The following is a 16,859-nucleotide window of genomic DNA, read 5'->3' on the forward strand; positions in this document are numbered from 1 at the left end:
GACGCGAACCGGTGCCTATCGTTCATTTCAATAAGCCGTCTCTTAGAGCCGATTCGTTCGAGACTGACACATCACTAGCTGAAAGACGGATACCGGCTGGAAATGACAAAATATTACTATCATAAACTGCATTACAGATAACGATATAGTCATATAATAAAACACCTCTTCAAAAAATATATGTCCTAAGCCAGATGTAGTTTTTATACAGGACACTGTTGGGTTTTTGCATTTTTTCCGATAGGGTCAAAATGGTCCAACTTTGATGAAGTGAAACACGTATTATACAGTTGCATTCAATATGATCCAACCCAATTACGATATTGTCAGAATGTACTGTATTTATAACAGATGGTCGATAAAACAAACAACAATGTGTTGCACTATTAAGATTGATTTCAAAATTAGACTGGACAAAGTCAGGTTAATAACACAAGTGGTTATAGTAAACTATGCTCTGTTTTGGTTCTTTGTTGTTATTTTTTTGTTATGCTTGTATATTATTTGAACTACAATGCCTCGTAGTGCTGTTTCTCATCATTTGGGTGGGTCAGAATGTTCCCTGGATGATGTAGTGCAGTTCCACAACTCTAACATTGCAACTATAGTTATAAACATACTGTATTTTTCGTCAGCAGCTCTTATTCACTGCATTGTGTGTACCTAATGTTGTGATTAGTAAATAATTGGCACAAAAAACAAGCAAAGTGTCACCATCAATCATTTATTTCTGGGCAGAAATAAGTAGCGTAGATCATCAACCTCTGAAATATTAGCCACCAAGCAAAAAACACAATCATAATTTGTATTAAAAACAGTACATGTTATTATTTTGTGCATGGATAAAATGACAGGTGGTTGCATGTTTCACTCATAGGATCTATACCTGGCAGGACACTGATTGATTCATCATCATGAATCCACTATGTCACCCTGCAGCCTCCACAAGTTCAAATCAGTCGGCTCCAGTGATGCCAGGACTCTGGCCATGCACTTCTCGCCGGGCTGACGGGGCGGTCTGACACCCCCACCCTCCTTCCGCTGTGGTCCCCCGCTATTCCGAGGGTGCTTAGATGTTCTTGCAGCAAGGTTTCTTCTCCTCTGTGCTTTGCACTATGGAGGTTTCCAAGGAGACAGCGCTGATGGAGCCTCGCCCCACTTCCTTACTGCTCACCTTTCTGTGAATCTCTGCATCGGGAAAATGATTGGACATTTACCAAAAGCCATAAACTCATGATACTCACGTGAAGGACTCTTCAAGAGACCCTAAATCTCATACTTTGAGATACAACTGGTTGATTCCCTTCCTAAACTACTAGAGAATAGTGCTTCTTGCTTTGTAGCTTCTTGCTACATGACACCTTGTGGAGAGGTGGCACATAGGCCGAGGAATATCCCAATAAACATTGGTGCAGATCTGGATAAAGGTGCAGATTGAGGGTCAAGGAATCACGTTTGCACTGTGGCCAAGTGGAGCAGCAGTGACCCACCACATCCAGCAGGTGGCGCTATGATTACTATCTATGTATCAGTGTGCACCCTGGCACTTTGTAATGCCCACTACCACCACCTAAAGCACTGGAGTGGAACAGCATCACCTGGGAAGTCATTGGTTGTCAATCAAATGACCTTAGACGGACATGTTGGAGGAGGTTTCTACTCGACTGAGTGACCTTTAAGCTAGATCTGTGAATGTTTCAACATTAACCTTGAGGCCAAAAAAGACATTGAAATAATGAATGACCTGTTAGGACCGTGTTGAATGCCACCTCCACGTTAGTCGACGCCAAAGCGGAGGTCTCGAGAAACAGCAGGCCTCTTTTCTCTAAACAAAATGGGAAAATAGAGCATTTTTATTTGCTATTCATCAGAGCCGCCCCTCTGGGGCAAAGATGAGTGCATAAGATGAAAGCAGCGTGCCGCTATAGTTGAGTAGAGATGAGAACGATTCTGCACGCTGCAACTAATACTGCTGCGCTTCAGGTAAGGAATTTTACTCAAACTCTTGCTGTTGCGCTTGCACCTTCCTAAAAAAAAAAAAAAACACTGTAAACCAGGAGTATCCAAAGTGCGGCTCACGGGCCATTTTCGGCAGGGAGCTTGTTCTTTATTGGCCCACGGCTTCTTCTAGAAATAAGAGTTGTTATTAATGACATGACACTAATTATCTTATATACTGACCTACACTGGACTGGATTTAGCATTTTTCAATTTGATCAATATTGGCATTTTTTATCGTAGAATTTAATTGATTGGAGAATTGCTTGCCAATTGATTGCAATGCCATTTTCATGCTTCCCTTTAAAATCATTTAATCGTAATATTAAATAAGACAAAATCAAATTTTGGTGGGAAAAAAGTTCTCTTTACACACAAAAAACGTGCCGAAGCCAAATCCCAAATACGGAAATTTTGTAAAATTGCGACTTTTGTTCTTCATTCGATTATGACTTTTTTTCTTAATATTTTGACTTTCTTCCTGTAAAATTACATGTTTTTTCTTTTTCTGTTTTTTATGATATTTATGATTTTTATGATATTCCATTCCATTTTCTTCCGCTTATCCGGGTCCGGGTCACGGGGGCAGCAGTCTCAGTCGGGAAGCCCAGACTTCCCGGTCCCCGACCACCTCCTCCAGCTCCACCGGGAGGACACCAAGGCGTTCCCAGGCCAGCTGTGAGACATAATCCCTCCAGCGTGTCCTAGGTCTTCCCCGGGGCCTTCTCCCGGCTGGGCATGCCCGAAACACCTCACCAGGGAGGCGTCCGGGAGGCATCCGGACTAGATGCCCGAGCCACCTCAGCTGGCTCCTCTCGATGTGAAGGAGCAGCGGCTCTACTCTGAGCTCCTCCCGATAACCGAGCTCCTCACCCTATCTCTTAGGGTGAGTCCCGCTACCCGACGAAGAAAACTCATTTCAGCCGCTTGGATCCGCGATCTCGTTCTTTCGGTCATGACCCAAAGCTCATGACCATAGGTGAGGGTGGGAACATAGATCGAACGGTAAATTGAGAGCTTTGCCTTCCGGCTCAGCTCTCTCTTCACCACGACGGTCCGGTTCAGCGACCGCATTACTGCAGACGCTGCGCCGATCCGCCTATCGACCTCACGCTCCAACCTTCCCTCACTCGTGAACAAGACCCCGAGATACTTGAACTCCTCCACCTGGGGCAGGACCTCATTCCCAACCCGGAGGGAGCAATCCACCCTTTTCCGACTGAGAACCATGGCCTCGGATTTGGAGGTGCTGAGTCTCATCCCAGAAGCTTCACACTCAGATGCAAACCGTCCCAGTAAACGCTGCAGGTCACAGCCTGATGAGGCCATCAGGACCACATCGTCTGCAAATAGCAGAGATGAGATCCTAGTGCCCCTGAACTGGACTCCCTCGACACCTTGGCTGCACCTAGAAATTCTGTCCATGAAAATTATGAACAGAATCGGTGACAAAGGGCAGCCTTGGCGGAGGCCAACGTTCACCGGAAACAGGCTTGACTTACTGCTGGCAATGCCAACCATTTTCCATTTTCTTCTCCTAATATTTTGACTTTATTCCCAGGTTATAAATTTTCCCCCAACTTAAGTTTCCAAAAATTACAACTCCATTCATTGTTTTTAACTTTAAAAAAAACAACAACTTTTTTTCTTTCAACTTCATGCTCGTGAAATGACATTCCTTGACATCCTCATACTAGGACTTTTATTCTTGTGAAAGGATGCCTTCTTTTCCTTGCACTTTGCACTTTGCACTTTGGACACCCCTGCCCTAAGATACCTGCCGAACAAGATGTCTATATTTTAGCTTTGTATTATCGGTGTAATACCTGATGATATATCTCATTTATTTTATTTCTACAATATGCTGAGGGTCAATAAAAGACGAGCTGAAAATGCTACCCCGGGACCCCCCTACTTTTAAATGCATCTCGTAAGATGTCCAAACGGAACACCTTTGCAGCATTCGACTGTCTTTCATCTCAACGCTTTCATCCTACCTGCAAAATCTTTCGCCTCGTCCGTCGGCACCGATCTCTCGGACTCCAGGTCGGATTTGTTGCCCACCAGCATGACCACGATGTTGGGGTCGGCGTGGTCGAAAAGCTCCTTCAGCCAGCGCTCCACGCTTTCATAGGTCAGGTGTTTGGTGATGTCATAGACCAGCAGGGCCCCCACTGCCCCTCTGTAGTACCTGATGAGAGGACATTGTTCTCATTACTGACAACCGTATCGTCCCGGCCCTGGCATTTACATACTGTATCTGGTCTCCTCCCACCGCAGCGTAATTAATTCCGCTTTGACAGATTTTAGCTGATGCTTGTTAGAGAAAATTGGGAAATTCCAAGGGAGCGAGAATTTGCATAGCGGAATAAGTCAGCGAGTAATTACTCCAAAAGCCGAGCTGCTAATCCAGACAAAGTGACATGGTTCTTTTGTTTAAAAAATCATTTTCCACTCTCTTAATCCAAACATTGGATCCAAAAGAACCAGTGGAGTGTACCATGTGGGTGTTTGGCCTGATAACAAGCGGCAGCACTCACGCTGACGTGATGGCCCGGTAGCGCTCCAGCCCCGCCGTGTCCCATATCTGGGCTTTGATGGAGAAGGTGTTGAGCTGCACCGTCCGCGTGCTGAACTCCACGCCGATGGTGGTGCGACTGTCGTGGTTAAACTCGTTTTTGGTGAAACGGGACAGCAGGTTGCTCTTGCCGACACCCGACTCTCCGATCAGGACAACTGCGGGAGGCCACAAAACAACACTGGGTTGACATGTACGGAATGTTCCAAAAAATATGATGATGATGTTGCTGTTTATGTCTTCATGTGTACAGTAATCCCTCGTTTATCGCGGTTAATTGGTTCCAGACCCCACCGTGATGTGTGAATTTCCGCAAAGTAGGACACCTTCTTTATAAATGGAATATTTTTGTAGTTAGGCATAGAAAACCTGTTTACGATATTCAACGTTCGTTTTTTAACATTTTTAGAGCCCTCTAGCAGCACCATTGCAGCATCCAGCCGATAGCAACCGTGCCCCGCCCACTTTCCCTTCACAAAGCCAAAAACAAGCATGTCTGCCGTGTGGGACTTCCTGTCGTTGTGAGAGTGATATAAGTTTTGCACCGCGCAAAACATGCCACGAAAAATATCTCGCCAGGGTGGCGCCTTAAAAAGCTTTAGCTTTGTGCGGCATTTGTGGGGGCGGGCACTCGGCAGGGTGTGGTGACTGACTGGATGGCCGGGCGGTGGCGGCGGTGGAGGCGTGCAGTGGAGCCTTCGTCCCGGCGCTTACTGGGGCATTTGGTCGGCAAATATAAACAAAACAGTGCAAAACGGTGCACGCTCACAGACAGTGTCGCTCGCTACCATTCAATAAGGTCATATGGCATACTGTGTCTACTACAGGTATACTGGGTAATACGAGTGTAAAGGTGACTACAGGGCTGTAATAATGTTAACACCTGTATTTAGAAGGTTGTAAACGTGTTTTCTATGCTGTAACTACGAAGAAAATATTCCATTTATAAATAAGGAATCCTACTTGGAGGAAATTCACTTGTCACGATCGGGTCTGGAACCAATTAACCGCCATAAACGAGGTATTACTGTAGTCTCTTTAACAGCTAAACAACGTTTTATTAGTACTTTTTGGACAGGTGTGTTTTCTAATGGAGTTCCCCAAGGTTCTATCCTCAGCCCCCATCGAAATTGTCATCTACCTCTTTCCTCTTGGGCCATATTTTGTGTAAAAACAACAAGAAAACAACCCAAACCTCCAGTTCCACTGCCATGCAAAGATGACACCCAGCCTTCCCTGTCCGCCAGACTCCCTACTAGCTGTCAGCATCCTGACGAGCCTCGCGCTGCAACTGGAAACACTGAAATGATGACTTTCGGACCTCAGGTGGCAGAATGTTTGAACAAAAAAAATGTTTTCATCAAAATGCCGCAATTTTGTTGGGTTTTACCCCGCACAACTCGACATGAAACAACGATCTTGGACGTAAAACACGTCTCTCCCAGAAGTGGGAGGCGAGGCCTCATCAGGTGGAACAAGTTCGGCTACTGCTTCCTTCTATTATCTCGGCGGCCGAGGAGAAGAAACTCCCCCGCTCCGTATCTTTCAGTGACTAATGTTTGGGTTTCAGTTGGGAGTCGCTGCTGAAACAAAGGCGTGCTATGAAGCGGCACGTCCCCACAGCCATGAAATATGGAGGCAGAGTGAGTGTGATTCCTGTCACACGTGCACAAATCAGCCGTCACGTGAGAGAGAATGTGCTACCATGTTCTCCCCATGAACTCGCTTTCTGTCACGCTTTCTGTCTCTTCTCTCTGCTCTGTTTAACCAGCAGCCTCGCGTCACATCAAACAATGTATTACCCACGTTTCACTTTGGGCTGCTTTCAGGTCAGCCGGCAGCCATGTTGCTTTGCTCCCACCGAGACCTTCTCCACTACTCAGTAACTGCTTGTGCAAACAATACCTGGACGAGCTTCACGCCACACTGGACTGTTGATTCCGTGGAATTTAGGAAGGGGGGGGGCCTGACGGTCTTGCGTTACATTTTCCCTTTTTGGTTGTTTTGCAGGAGGTGCAACAACAGTTATATTATCCTCTGTCGCACCTGACACATACTCTCAGGAGTGTGTTTCATCGACGACATGTTCACCTCTAATGTGACTTGGAGACAGACCACACTGGTTCATACTTGAAGAATGAAAGGATGCAGGAAAAGGCCAACATATTGATTTCATTTCTTGCTTAATTGTTTCACCTAGATCAAGGGAAGTGCGGCCTGCAGCTCATTTTTAATGGCCCACGACCCATTCTCAAGATCGGGGGTGTCCAAATTGCGGCCGGCGGCTGTTTTTACAAATACAAAAAAAACATACAAATACACTAGGTCCCCAACTTACGAACACCTGACTAGCGAACATTCGCAGATACGAACACAAGCCGACTGGTCTATATTTTATTTTATTTTGCCTTGTAGTCGCTCAATCAGTATTTCTACTGCTACTGTACATGCTTGACCAGTAGAGGGCACTGTGACACTGCTAATGCAGCCTTAGAGCTAATGGGACCAACAGAGGAAGAGTTAGACTGGGGAGATACAGTGTAAAGCTAAATGGAAAGCTAAATGATACAACCCGGGCAGAGCGTGTGATTAAAGTTTATGAAGAGTTAATAGGCCTGCTTAATTCTACACCACCCACAGAACACTACCTCTAATTTCCCTGCTGTGGGATTAATAAAGTACTATACAATAACATAACATAACATAACATAACATAACATAACATAACATAACATAACATAACATAACATATAACACATAACACATAACATATAACATAACATAACATAACATAACATATAACATAACATATAACATAACATATAACATAACATAACATATAACATAACATAACATAACATATAACACATAACACATAACATATAACATATAACACATAACATAACATAACATAACATAACATAACATATAACATAACATATAACATAACATAACATATAACATAACATAACATAACATAACATATAACACATAACACATAACATATAACATATAACACATAACATAACATAACATAACATAACATAACATAACATAACATAACATATAACATAACATATAACATAACATAACATAACATAACATAACATATAACATAACATAACATAAAATACCAAGAAAAAGAAAATGTAAATGTTGAAATATTTGGCAAATAAAAAAACAACAACAGAAATGAAAAACCAAGCATTAAAAAGTGTAATTAAGGAGAGAAGGTTTATCCTAACAGTACACCTTTTCACTCATATTCCAAAGCTGTTTTTTTTCTTTAAATACATTGAACTTTTCGGCATATTTACATGGGTTTACAAAATGTAAAAAATATCAAAGTGGCCCATCCATGCTGTGATATTTCAGTATGCGGCCCTCGATGGAAAAGCGTGGACACCCCCGCTCAACATAAAATGATGCTGTAATGTTACAAGATATCGAACCGATCCTAATAACTATTTTGGTTGTTTGGATTTTTAACACAAAGCTGAAATGTAATAAAAAAAAAAAACAACTAAACCTATAACCCCTAACCTTCATCTTTAAATCTATTTAACCTTTAGCTTCACTAACAGGCAATTTTTCCTATAAGCAATAGTGTAAATCCAAGGAGTCCCTTCCAGACACCCACAAATGTTAACAAAAAATACATTTTATGGAGAATAATTATAGTTTTACACGCAGAAAACAATGTGAAATAATGATAAATGAGGAATGGATGAAACTTCCTGTACATCCTTTATCAAACTGCCGCCACTCGCAACGTTCTTTGGCCCCATGGCGGGTTATTTAGCAGTCGGACTCAATAAAAGAAATGCACAGCGACACGTAGGGATGCCTTGTATGGGCACTTCATTTTGCGGAACAAGACTGACCAGTTTGTCCTGAGCGATATTGCACAAAAACCAAGGCAAAATTTTAGAAAAAAATCTTGCTGAAAACCAATTTGTACAAAAAGTGGGGTGTATGAAAACCGAGGTTTGACTGTATTAACGCGATACTCTGATTCAAATATTCTCACACTTGGACTGCAATCGCAAAAAAATAAAATAAAATAAAAATCATAGTGTTTCATTCATTCATTGTTTTAGCGTGTTTTTTACATGTTTCAGTGCGCGGCACCCCGTGAAGAAGGTTTGCACACCCCTGATCTGCATTGTCCCCGTAGTATAGGGCTGCACGCCAGCAGCTGGTTCACTCTGATGGATGCAACCACTTCCTGGAGTCACTTTGAATAAAACTACGCCTTTATTTTCTAGACTTCCCGCAGTGTCCATTGTTTTGGCAAGCTAATCACATGCTGGCCACACACGGTGCCCAAACAGTACGTCTGCAACAACATTGTATTCAAATGTTAGTAACTATGCAAGAAATGTGTGATAAAGCGTTTTCATTTTTAACTACCATGCAAAGATCTTTAAAGTTGAGGGCCAAACACTTGAAATGGTTGTTTGTGGTGCTGCCAAGCTGCTGCTACAGTATTGCTTTGTATGGGAATTTAACAAAAAGCCGCAACTACAGCACAGCAGTCATATTTTTGGCAAGATGCGTTATTTAGGCACTGGAAAGATGTTTGAAGTGAGCAGTATAAAGTCAACAAATCGGGGTGGCGGTCCTGTTCTGTCCCCCCCATAGCCAATAAGGCTAATAAAAGGAGTGTGAGGAGTCTGTTTGGGCCTTCTCCGGCTACATGTATGCTCCATAACTGCAAAAGGTCAGGTGCCAAGAGTGGTGTCACCCCTAAAAAGTACAACAATGTCCTGTCTTGTCTGCATGGACGTTTGTCTTAGAGATACAGGCGACTGCCAAGCTGATAATCAACAAGGAAGTGTGCATGGAAAAACACAGGAACATTGCAGAAAGGCCCTTCTGGAAGGCCCCATTAAACACAAACAGGAGAAGAAAATTGGACTCACCCTTGAAGACAAAATTGTAGGCCTCGTCTGAGCCCATGTTGCGTCCATCCACTGCTGCCGCCTTCCTGTCCCCACTTCTTCTTGCAAGATGACGCTGACTCACCGGGCAAGGCAGCCTCCGCCTTACGCCTTGCAAACTGACAGGTCCCTCGTTGGGACGAGGACAGAAACAAGCAGCAGCAGAAATATTTTGGCACACTTGCTACGTCTCTGTCCTCTGGCAGCAGGACATGTTGAGCGTATCCAGGGCAGGGAGTGGCCAGGCCACAGCACCGGGGGGTGTGGCTTCAAGCAAAGGCAGGTCGATCAGGTGGGAGGGGAGGAGGGACAGACCAGCAGGTGTAGCTGGAAGGGTTGGTCAGGCGCCCACTGCTGGTGGGAATGAAGCACTGCACGCAGGAAGCATCCTGCCATACTGTACTCAAACGCTGTTTTTGATAGAAACATATTGCTAAATTCATTTTAAAAATCGGATTTATGATTCATAAATAGAAGAGAATTCAAGGGGGTCCAAATCCATGGGGCCAAAGAACGTTGTGAGCAGCAGAAACGAGAAACACAATTTAATTCGAGAAAGAACAAAGTACGAAGATGGCGTCCCTTCCCTTCTCCCCCTTCTGCTCTTCGCTGTCTTTGCCAACGAGTCTTCAACAAAGGTAGAAGGATGACAACAAATTTGTGTCTTTTCATTCATTCAAACAAAAATAGATTTGAAATGTAAAAAAAATGAGGTTCAAACGACAAAAATTTGCCAACAAAAATGAATTTGAAAAAAAAAATAGTGAACAAAATTCTTTTTACTAAAATAATTTTTAAAAATGCTGCTTTTGCTTACAAATAAAAAATTGTTCTCATCCAGGTATCAATTCTGCTTGCATTTCCAGAAGTTTTGTTTGTCACACCCACCATTCAAGACCGGCCAATGAAAAGGCTTTCTAACATCATTCAGAGGAGGCCCCGCCCACAAGAGTCAACCGTCAGTTGAACCGCAATCAAAACTTTTAAGAAACGCAAACAAAATGTATGGTTTCGTGAGAACATTTTTTAGATTTGCACTTAAAAAAAAAATGTAAAAATGTATTTTTTTTTGCAAATCATTTTTTTAAGTTCATATCCACTTTTTGTTTGATTGGACAAAAACACACACATTTCTCTCCAAATTAAACAAGCATTTATTCATCCACATTCCGTAAAAATGTAGTTTTTGTTCATATTTTTGGGTGTCTAAAATTGCACCTATTCCTGTCCAAAATTAAATTACTACAATCATAAAAATCAATCATAAAAATGGCTAAATGGCTAAAAAAAATACAAATATAAGGCATTTAGAAGATGTTAGATGTACTGTAGTGTAATATGTGTCGTGAGTTGTGCCTGACAGCAGTTCCTGTGTGAATGTTCACTGCGCCACTACAGTAGTATTCTACTACACTGGCCACTAGGTGTCAGGAACGTTACAATGATGAGACAATAGCCAACAAGTACAGTCGCTCCCTCGCTATAGCGCGTTTTTTCAGAAATTAATTAATGATGGCTGTAGTATTCTGGTGTTTGTTTGTGAGAAATGTTTGCGTGCAAACCTGAGAAGCACTAAGGTAATGTAACACCTAATAATATCCCTCTTTTAGAATGACATCATTTTATTTTTACAATGTGCCGAGGGCCAATAAAAAACGAGCTGAGGACCGAAAATGGCCCCCACGCCACACTTTCAACACCCATGGCGTAAAATATATATACACAAAATAAACTAAATGCATGGCGTTCCTTAAATTTCCAAACCTTCTGAACAAACAATGACAACAAGAGCTGTAGTCAGAAATCATTTATTTTACACATTTGACATCAAACAAGCACTTTAGATTTAAATGAATGTTCCATGATAGAAAAGCCTGGCGACAAGAGTGTGTTTGCTAAGATGCTGCTACTTGGGTGAGCGGTTCTTCCAGGTATTGGACCAGAGCCTCTGCCTGCAGACACGCAGCAAAACAATATGATGACGTTCGTGACAAAAATGACTGATTTATGAGAACTGCTGTGTTGGAATTCTCACCTTGGCTTTCAGCATCCCAAAGCCCACCGTCTCTTTGGCGTACATACACAGAAGCAGGTTGGCCACTCGTGTGATGGCCACCCTTCCCTCCTGGGGTAAACACGGACACAACGTCACGCATTTGATCACTTAGACAACGTCCAAAATGATATTTTGCACAATTGCTTTGAGGAGAAACGCATCTCTTACCATGCAGTCCATGAGTATGAATTTAAGTTTGTCTTCGTTGAAAGCTTGGTGGCCGTTCTTGTCGTACGCCGCCCAGATGTTGCTGGCGATGGCGGCGGTGACCCGAGCGTCAGTGTCGCCGTAGCCAGAGTACGCCAGCAGGGACCCTTCGTTGTTCAGTAAACTGTGTAAAGTTAAGGCGCTTCAATACACAGGAGACCGGCATTTCACAATACAGTGGGTGGGATCCAGAATTTGATCCATTTGATCAAGGACTGTTAAAAAGAATATACAGTGTACAGTAGATCCCCGGTTTATGTTCCCAGACCCCCAGCGCATGGAAGCTCATGGTGAAAAACTACAAATAACTGACACACCCATAAAAATGCCTACATTTTTGACACTCTAAGCCCTTTAATATGCCTCACACACGTATCAGGCACATTTTAAATTGTAAAATGTCCAGGTACTCACGTCCAGTGAGTGATAATGAAAGCGAACAGATGGCATCGGAGCCTAGTCGTCAGGTTACATAGTCCACATTGCTCGCCTAGAATTCTGTTAATTGCTTACGCTCGCTTGGGTCCACCTCCCTGCTCGTTCTGAGGCTGGATGGTACCAAAGTTTACTGTCGACAGCTAATCCTGCCGTTACCGCAGCCGCACTGGGAGCCGCCGTCGTCGTATGCTGGATTTATAAATTATTAGCGACAAATGGGCAGGTTTCCCCACAAATACATTTTTTTGTGGGACCAAAAATCCATGAAAATGCGAGGTCTGATTTGCAAATATGGTGGGACCCACTGTAAACAGCAAGTTAGGCTGAAGTAAGGCTCCAGCGTCACCACACACTTCACTTGTTATCAAAGTTATTGTGTTTAGGTTTTAAAAGTGGTTAACTTCTTTTTTTCCTGTGAGAAAAGCGTTTTAAAATACAAGCAAACCAGCGAATTACCTTCTTATTTCCAATCACTCAATACCAGCTATTCTCTGTAAAGCAGTAGTAGTAGTGGCAACAGTCACGGTGGTAAACTACTACTATTGTCCTAGTTTATTCGATATTTCACTTTATATCAGTGTACACCAAAGTTTGCATGTAATAACCCTCGCTAGCCATGTTTGGTTTGCAAATGACAAGTTAGCATCTCGCAGCTAATTATACTCACAGTGTGCTTTGGACTCCATTTGTGTTTGCTTGGCTCAGAACCTGCGTCAAAGCTTTAGGTCGTAACATGACGTTGTGTTGTAATTCAAATAAATAACTTGGTGGGAAAACTGCCAAAACCCGGACCAGTTTCCACTGTCACGATACTGTTTATTACACACCCACATACAGCAGGTCAGCTGATGGTGATGTTGGCTTCCTTTTCCGGGTTCGCATTGCATTGTGGACATTGAAGTCGTCACACGCATAGGACATCGCGAGACCACTGAACTCAACTACGTGGAAGGGGCGTCACGGCTGACCGCATGAAGCCATTGGTCGGCCATCTTGCTTCACCCCCCCAAAAAAGCACACACGCATACACATACATGTATCTTCATTCACTACATACATTTATTATGGTTCCGTATAAAAATTAACACGAATTAACAAAAATTCCATTGAAACAGAGTAAATTTACTAGACCCAAATCTCAATTTCCCTCCAGTTTAAGGTTTTTCCTACCTCTATGGTGTGAAATTATAATGCATAACAAGTCAATTTCAGTGTTCACAAGGTATTGTTATAAGGATCTACGTAGTATCAAAGTTAAATGCTAGCATACCTTTAGAAGATGATCAGGAAAGTCAAATATTGTTGGAACTGCATTTTGTCGTAATCTAACAGTCTGGCCGGTCCTGTCAAAGTTCTCCTCGGTGAAATGACTTGAACAGAGTTGCAATCAGGCTGCAGGAATCCACCTGTCTCTCCGCATATTTACTACCCATTGCTTTAGAAGTTGAGCATTGCAGTGTGGAAATCTAAAGGACAATAAGGGCTCATTTACAACTACTTAGATGAAAAGATGCTTACAGATTTAAAGTATCTATTTTTTTTTAAACTATTTTTATTTAACTTTAATTCTTTAATTAATAAACTTTATTTAATAACTTTAATTAATAAAACTTAATATTACAGACAAAAACTGCGCTTAGAAACGCCTGTATTAAACACCAAATATTTTTTTGGTGTTATAAATTATTTGTATTAAAGTGTTACTGTAATGGTAAACAAATTATTAATACAGTATGTCGCAGAACGCGTCAATCGCAGTCGGCTTTCTTGTTTTGGGTAAAACAACATGGCGACTTCTATACTTCCGGTGGCGTCAGGCCTCCAATGCGCAGCAATAGATCGGGGCCATTCCACGTATTCAGTTCAGTGAGAGAGAGACCACTGAACTCTAAACTACGTGGAATGGGCGTCACGGCTGACCGCAGGAAGCTCGGCCTATGTATTGTCAGCCATCTTGCTTCACCCAAAAAAGCACACACGCCACACAGTAGATCCGGGTTGATACTATAGGATCAAGCTCAAAGTACTACAGATTTGAGCACTGTTAGGCACTGTTAAGACCATGAAAAGTCTGTCTGCATTATGATCGATTATTATAAATAAATAAAACTAGCTGCGTGTAGAAATCTATGCACATCAGGAGCTCCCAGTAATATTGGAATTCTGCAATCTACAAGTGTACTCTTATTCAACTGTACATCGCACACACACACATCCATACACAAACACACATGAACGCATACACTAAAAAACACATGCACTCTCAAAACATGTGCAAATAACTGCACACAAACACACACCCATACCAATCCACCCCCACACACATCACAATGTAAAGGCATAAACACTTATTCGCTGCCAAGCACACACAGAGAAAGGCACACAAGAAAGCAATCAGTCAATTAGTTTAAATAAATTTATGAGAATATGTTTTTGTTTTGCTGAGGTTTAGTAGGAAATATTGTAACAAATCGGAGTCACATGTAACATAATTGACTGTCACACTAACACTTCGAAAACCCAAGTCAATGAATCTAACATCACATCCCATAATTTGCTGAAGGTTCTTCAATGGCATTTTCATCAAAATGCAGGGTAAACCCAGGGTCTCTATCTACTTTGCTATACCACTTTCTCAATTGACGAGGATGAGGCAAAGCGAGATCAAATGTTTCGCGCACATAGTTGTATGCCTTCTCTGAATAAAATTGCAGAGTCATGGCAAATGCTTTTAGTTCTTCTGGAAATGCAGTTGCTCCTTTTCCTTCTTTTTTTCCAAGAATTCTTTTCAGCACTTCCTTGGTAACCCCGCTGAATGTACCCTCCAGTATGTCAGCACAATTTGTGGATATAATATGTTCATGTTGTAAGGTGTCAACGATTCCCTGCAGACTCTCTACTTTGCGCTTCAAACGCCTTGCTTTTTGCTGCTCTGTTTTCAATTTTTTCTTACATCCTGCCAATTTCCCCACCGCTTCATCCAGCAACCGTTTCAACTCTCTTGGAGAATCAGTGATGGCATAGCTGTGGTCCTTGAAGGTATCATGGTGTTCAGGCACTGGTGGGTCAGGGTCCGTGGAGCACGAGGGTGAAACATCTGGTTCTTGGATGACTGGTGTCCTGACCTTTGGGGGTTTCCGACGCGCAGAGTTCTGAAATGTAAAATCAGACATGAATGAAATTATCTTTAAGAGACATAAGCACCTAAAGTACATATATTTGTATGGGTAACATACTTTCATGTCAAATTATTTTGTTTTCAGTTTGCTACATTTAATAGCCATCACGTATTTTGGCTTAAACGATGAAATGTAGCAAATCACCTAAGGCAACAATATAAAAAAATAAAAATGTCATGGTCATTACAAGAAAATAAAAAAATGATGCCTTAAATAAACATCAAACTTCAGTACGTGATGAATTCATACATACATGTATCTTCATTCACTACATACATTTATTATGGTTGCGTATAAAAATTAACACAAATTAACAAAAATTCCATTGAAACAGAGTAAATTTACTAGACCCAAATCTCAATTTCCCTCCAGTTTAAGGTTTTTCCTACCTCTATAGTGTGAAATTACAATGCATAACAAGTCAATTTCAGTGTTCACAAGGTATTGTTATAAGGATCTACGTAGTATCAAAGTTAAATGCTGGCATACCTTTAGAAGATGATCAGGAAAGTCAAATACTGTTGGAACTGCATTTTGTCGTAATCTAACAGTCTGGCCGGTCCTGTCAAAGTTCTCCTCGGTGAAATGACTTGAACAGAGTTGCGATCTGGCTGCAGGAATCCACCCGTTTCTCCGCATATTTACTACCCATTGCTTTAGAAGTTGAGCATTGCAGTGTGGAAATCTAAAGGAGAATAAGGGCTCATTTACAACTACTTAGATGAAAAGATGCTTACAGATTTAAAGTATCAATTTTTTTAAAACTATTTTTATTATTTATAAGCAGTTACCTACCTGTGAAATGAAAGTCCCTTCTCGCGATTTTCACGAGTATCACGATTTCTGCAATTAATCGCAGCACAAGGCGGCATGTCGAACTCCTCTTAGTTCAACTCGCACACGTAGATGTAAAACAAAACTTAAAATCGTTGATTTGAAAACGTAAATTTATCATAAATGTAATCGTGCATGCAGACCGCGTCTATCGCAGTCGGCTTTCTTGTTTTGGATGAAACAACATGGCGACTTCTATACTTCCGGTGGCGTCAGGCCTCTATGGTCAATCAACGCGCAGCAATCTTCTTCCTCTTCTAGTTTAATGGCGGGTTGCAACCATGACTTTAAAAAGTGCATACCGCCACCTACTGTACCAGAGTATGTAACATGGGCCATATATAGTATCTTACTTTATGCTAACTTAGATAATGAGGAGACTACTTATACTAATATTAATAATAATCCTAAGAATAATACTTATGATAAAATATTATAATAATCATCTATATTCTATTATATAATCCTGTGTCCTTCAAATATTCTATCACTGCCCTCTGTATATCGCGCAGCAATCGATCGGGTCCATTCCACGTGTAGAGTCATTGAGAGAGACGCCGTACCGAGTGGGTTGTCCACTGCTGACGTAGGTCAACGCCGCCGCCATATTGGATGGGTCAAGGCGC

General features: G+C 42.0%; 3 protein-coding genes across 3 annotated transcripts; all 3 read right to left on the reverse strand.

Moving 5' to 3' along the window:
• Nucleotides 1-716: 716 nt before the first annotated feature.
• Nucleotides 717-9,685, reverse strand: rab25b (RAB25, member RAS oncogene family b). Its single transcript, XM_054782853.1, has 5 exons — nucleotides 9,502-9,685; nucleotides 4,539-4,734; nucleotides 3,996-4,189; nucleotides 1,745-1,825; nucleotides 717-1,188 (listed from the first exon to the last, which is right to left on the reverse strand). The coding sequence occupies exons 1-5, from the start codon at nucleotides 9,536-9,538 to the stop codon at nucleotides 1,070-1,072; spliced, it is 627 nt and encodes a 208-aa protein (XP_054638828.1). The 5' UTR covers nucleotides 9,539-9,685; the 3' UTR covers nucleotides 717-1,069.
• Nucleotides 9,686-11,311: 1,626 nt separating this feature from the next.
• On the reverse strand, nucleotides 11,312-13,087 carry lamtor2 (late endosomal/lysosomal adaptor, MAPK and MTOR activator 2). Its single transcript, XM_054781991.1, has 4 exons — nucleotides 12,888-13,087; nucleotides 11,744-11,906; nucleotides 11,555-11,644; nucleotides 11,312-11,471 (listed from the first exon to the last, which is right to left on the reverse strand). The coding sequence occupies exons 1-4, from the start codon at nucleotides 12,953-12,955 to the stop codon at nucleotides 11,415-11,417; spliced, it is 378 nt and encodes a 125-aa protein (XP_054637966.1). The 5' UTR covers nucleotides 12,956-13,087; the 3' UTR covers nucleotides 11,312-11,414.
• Nucleotides 13,088-14,622: 1,535 nt separating this feature from the next.
• On the reverse strand, nucleotides 14,623-16,816 carry LOC129185224 (THAP domain-containing protein 1-like). Its single transcript, XM_054782020.1, has 3 exons — nucleotides 16,195-16,816; nucleotides 15,889-16,084; nucleotides 14,623-15,372 (listed from the first exon to the last, which is right to left on the reverse strand). The coding sequence occupies exons 1-3, from the start codon at nucleotides 16,269-16,271 to the stop codon at nucleotides 14,761-14,763; spliced, it is 885 nt and encodes a 294-aa protein (XP_054637995.1). The 5' UTR covers nucleotides 16,272-16,816; the 3' UTR covers nucleotides 14,623-14,760.
• Nucleotides 16,817-16,859: the final 43 nt, after the last annotated feature.

This window comes from Dunckerocampus dactyliophorus, chromosome 7 (genome assembly GCF_027744805.1).
Source record: "Dunckerocampus dactyliophorus isolate RoL2022-P2 chromosome 7, RoL_Ddac_1.1, whole genome shotgun sequence".
Lineage (NCBI taxonomy): Eukaryota > Metazoa > Chordata > Actinopteri > Syngnathiformes > Syngnathidae > Dunckerocampus > Dunckerocampus dactyliophorus.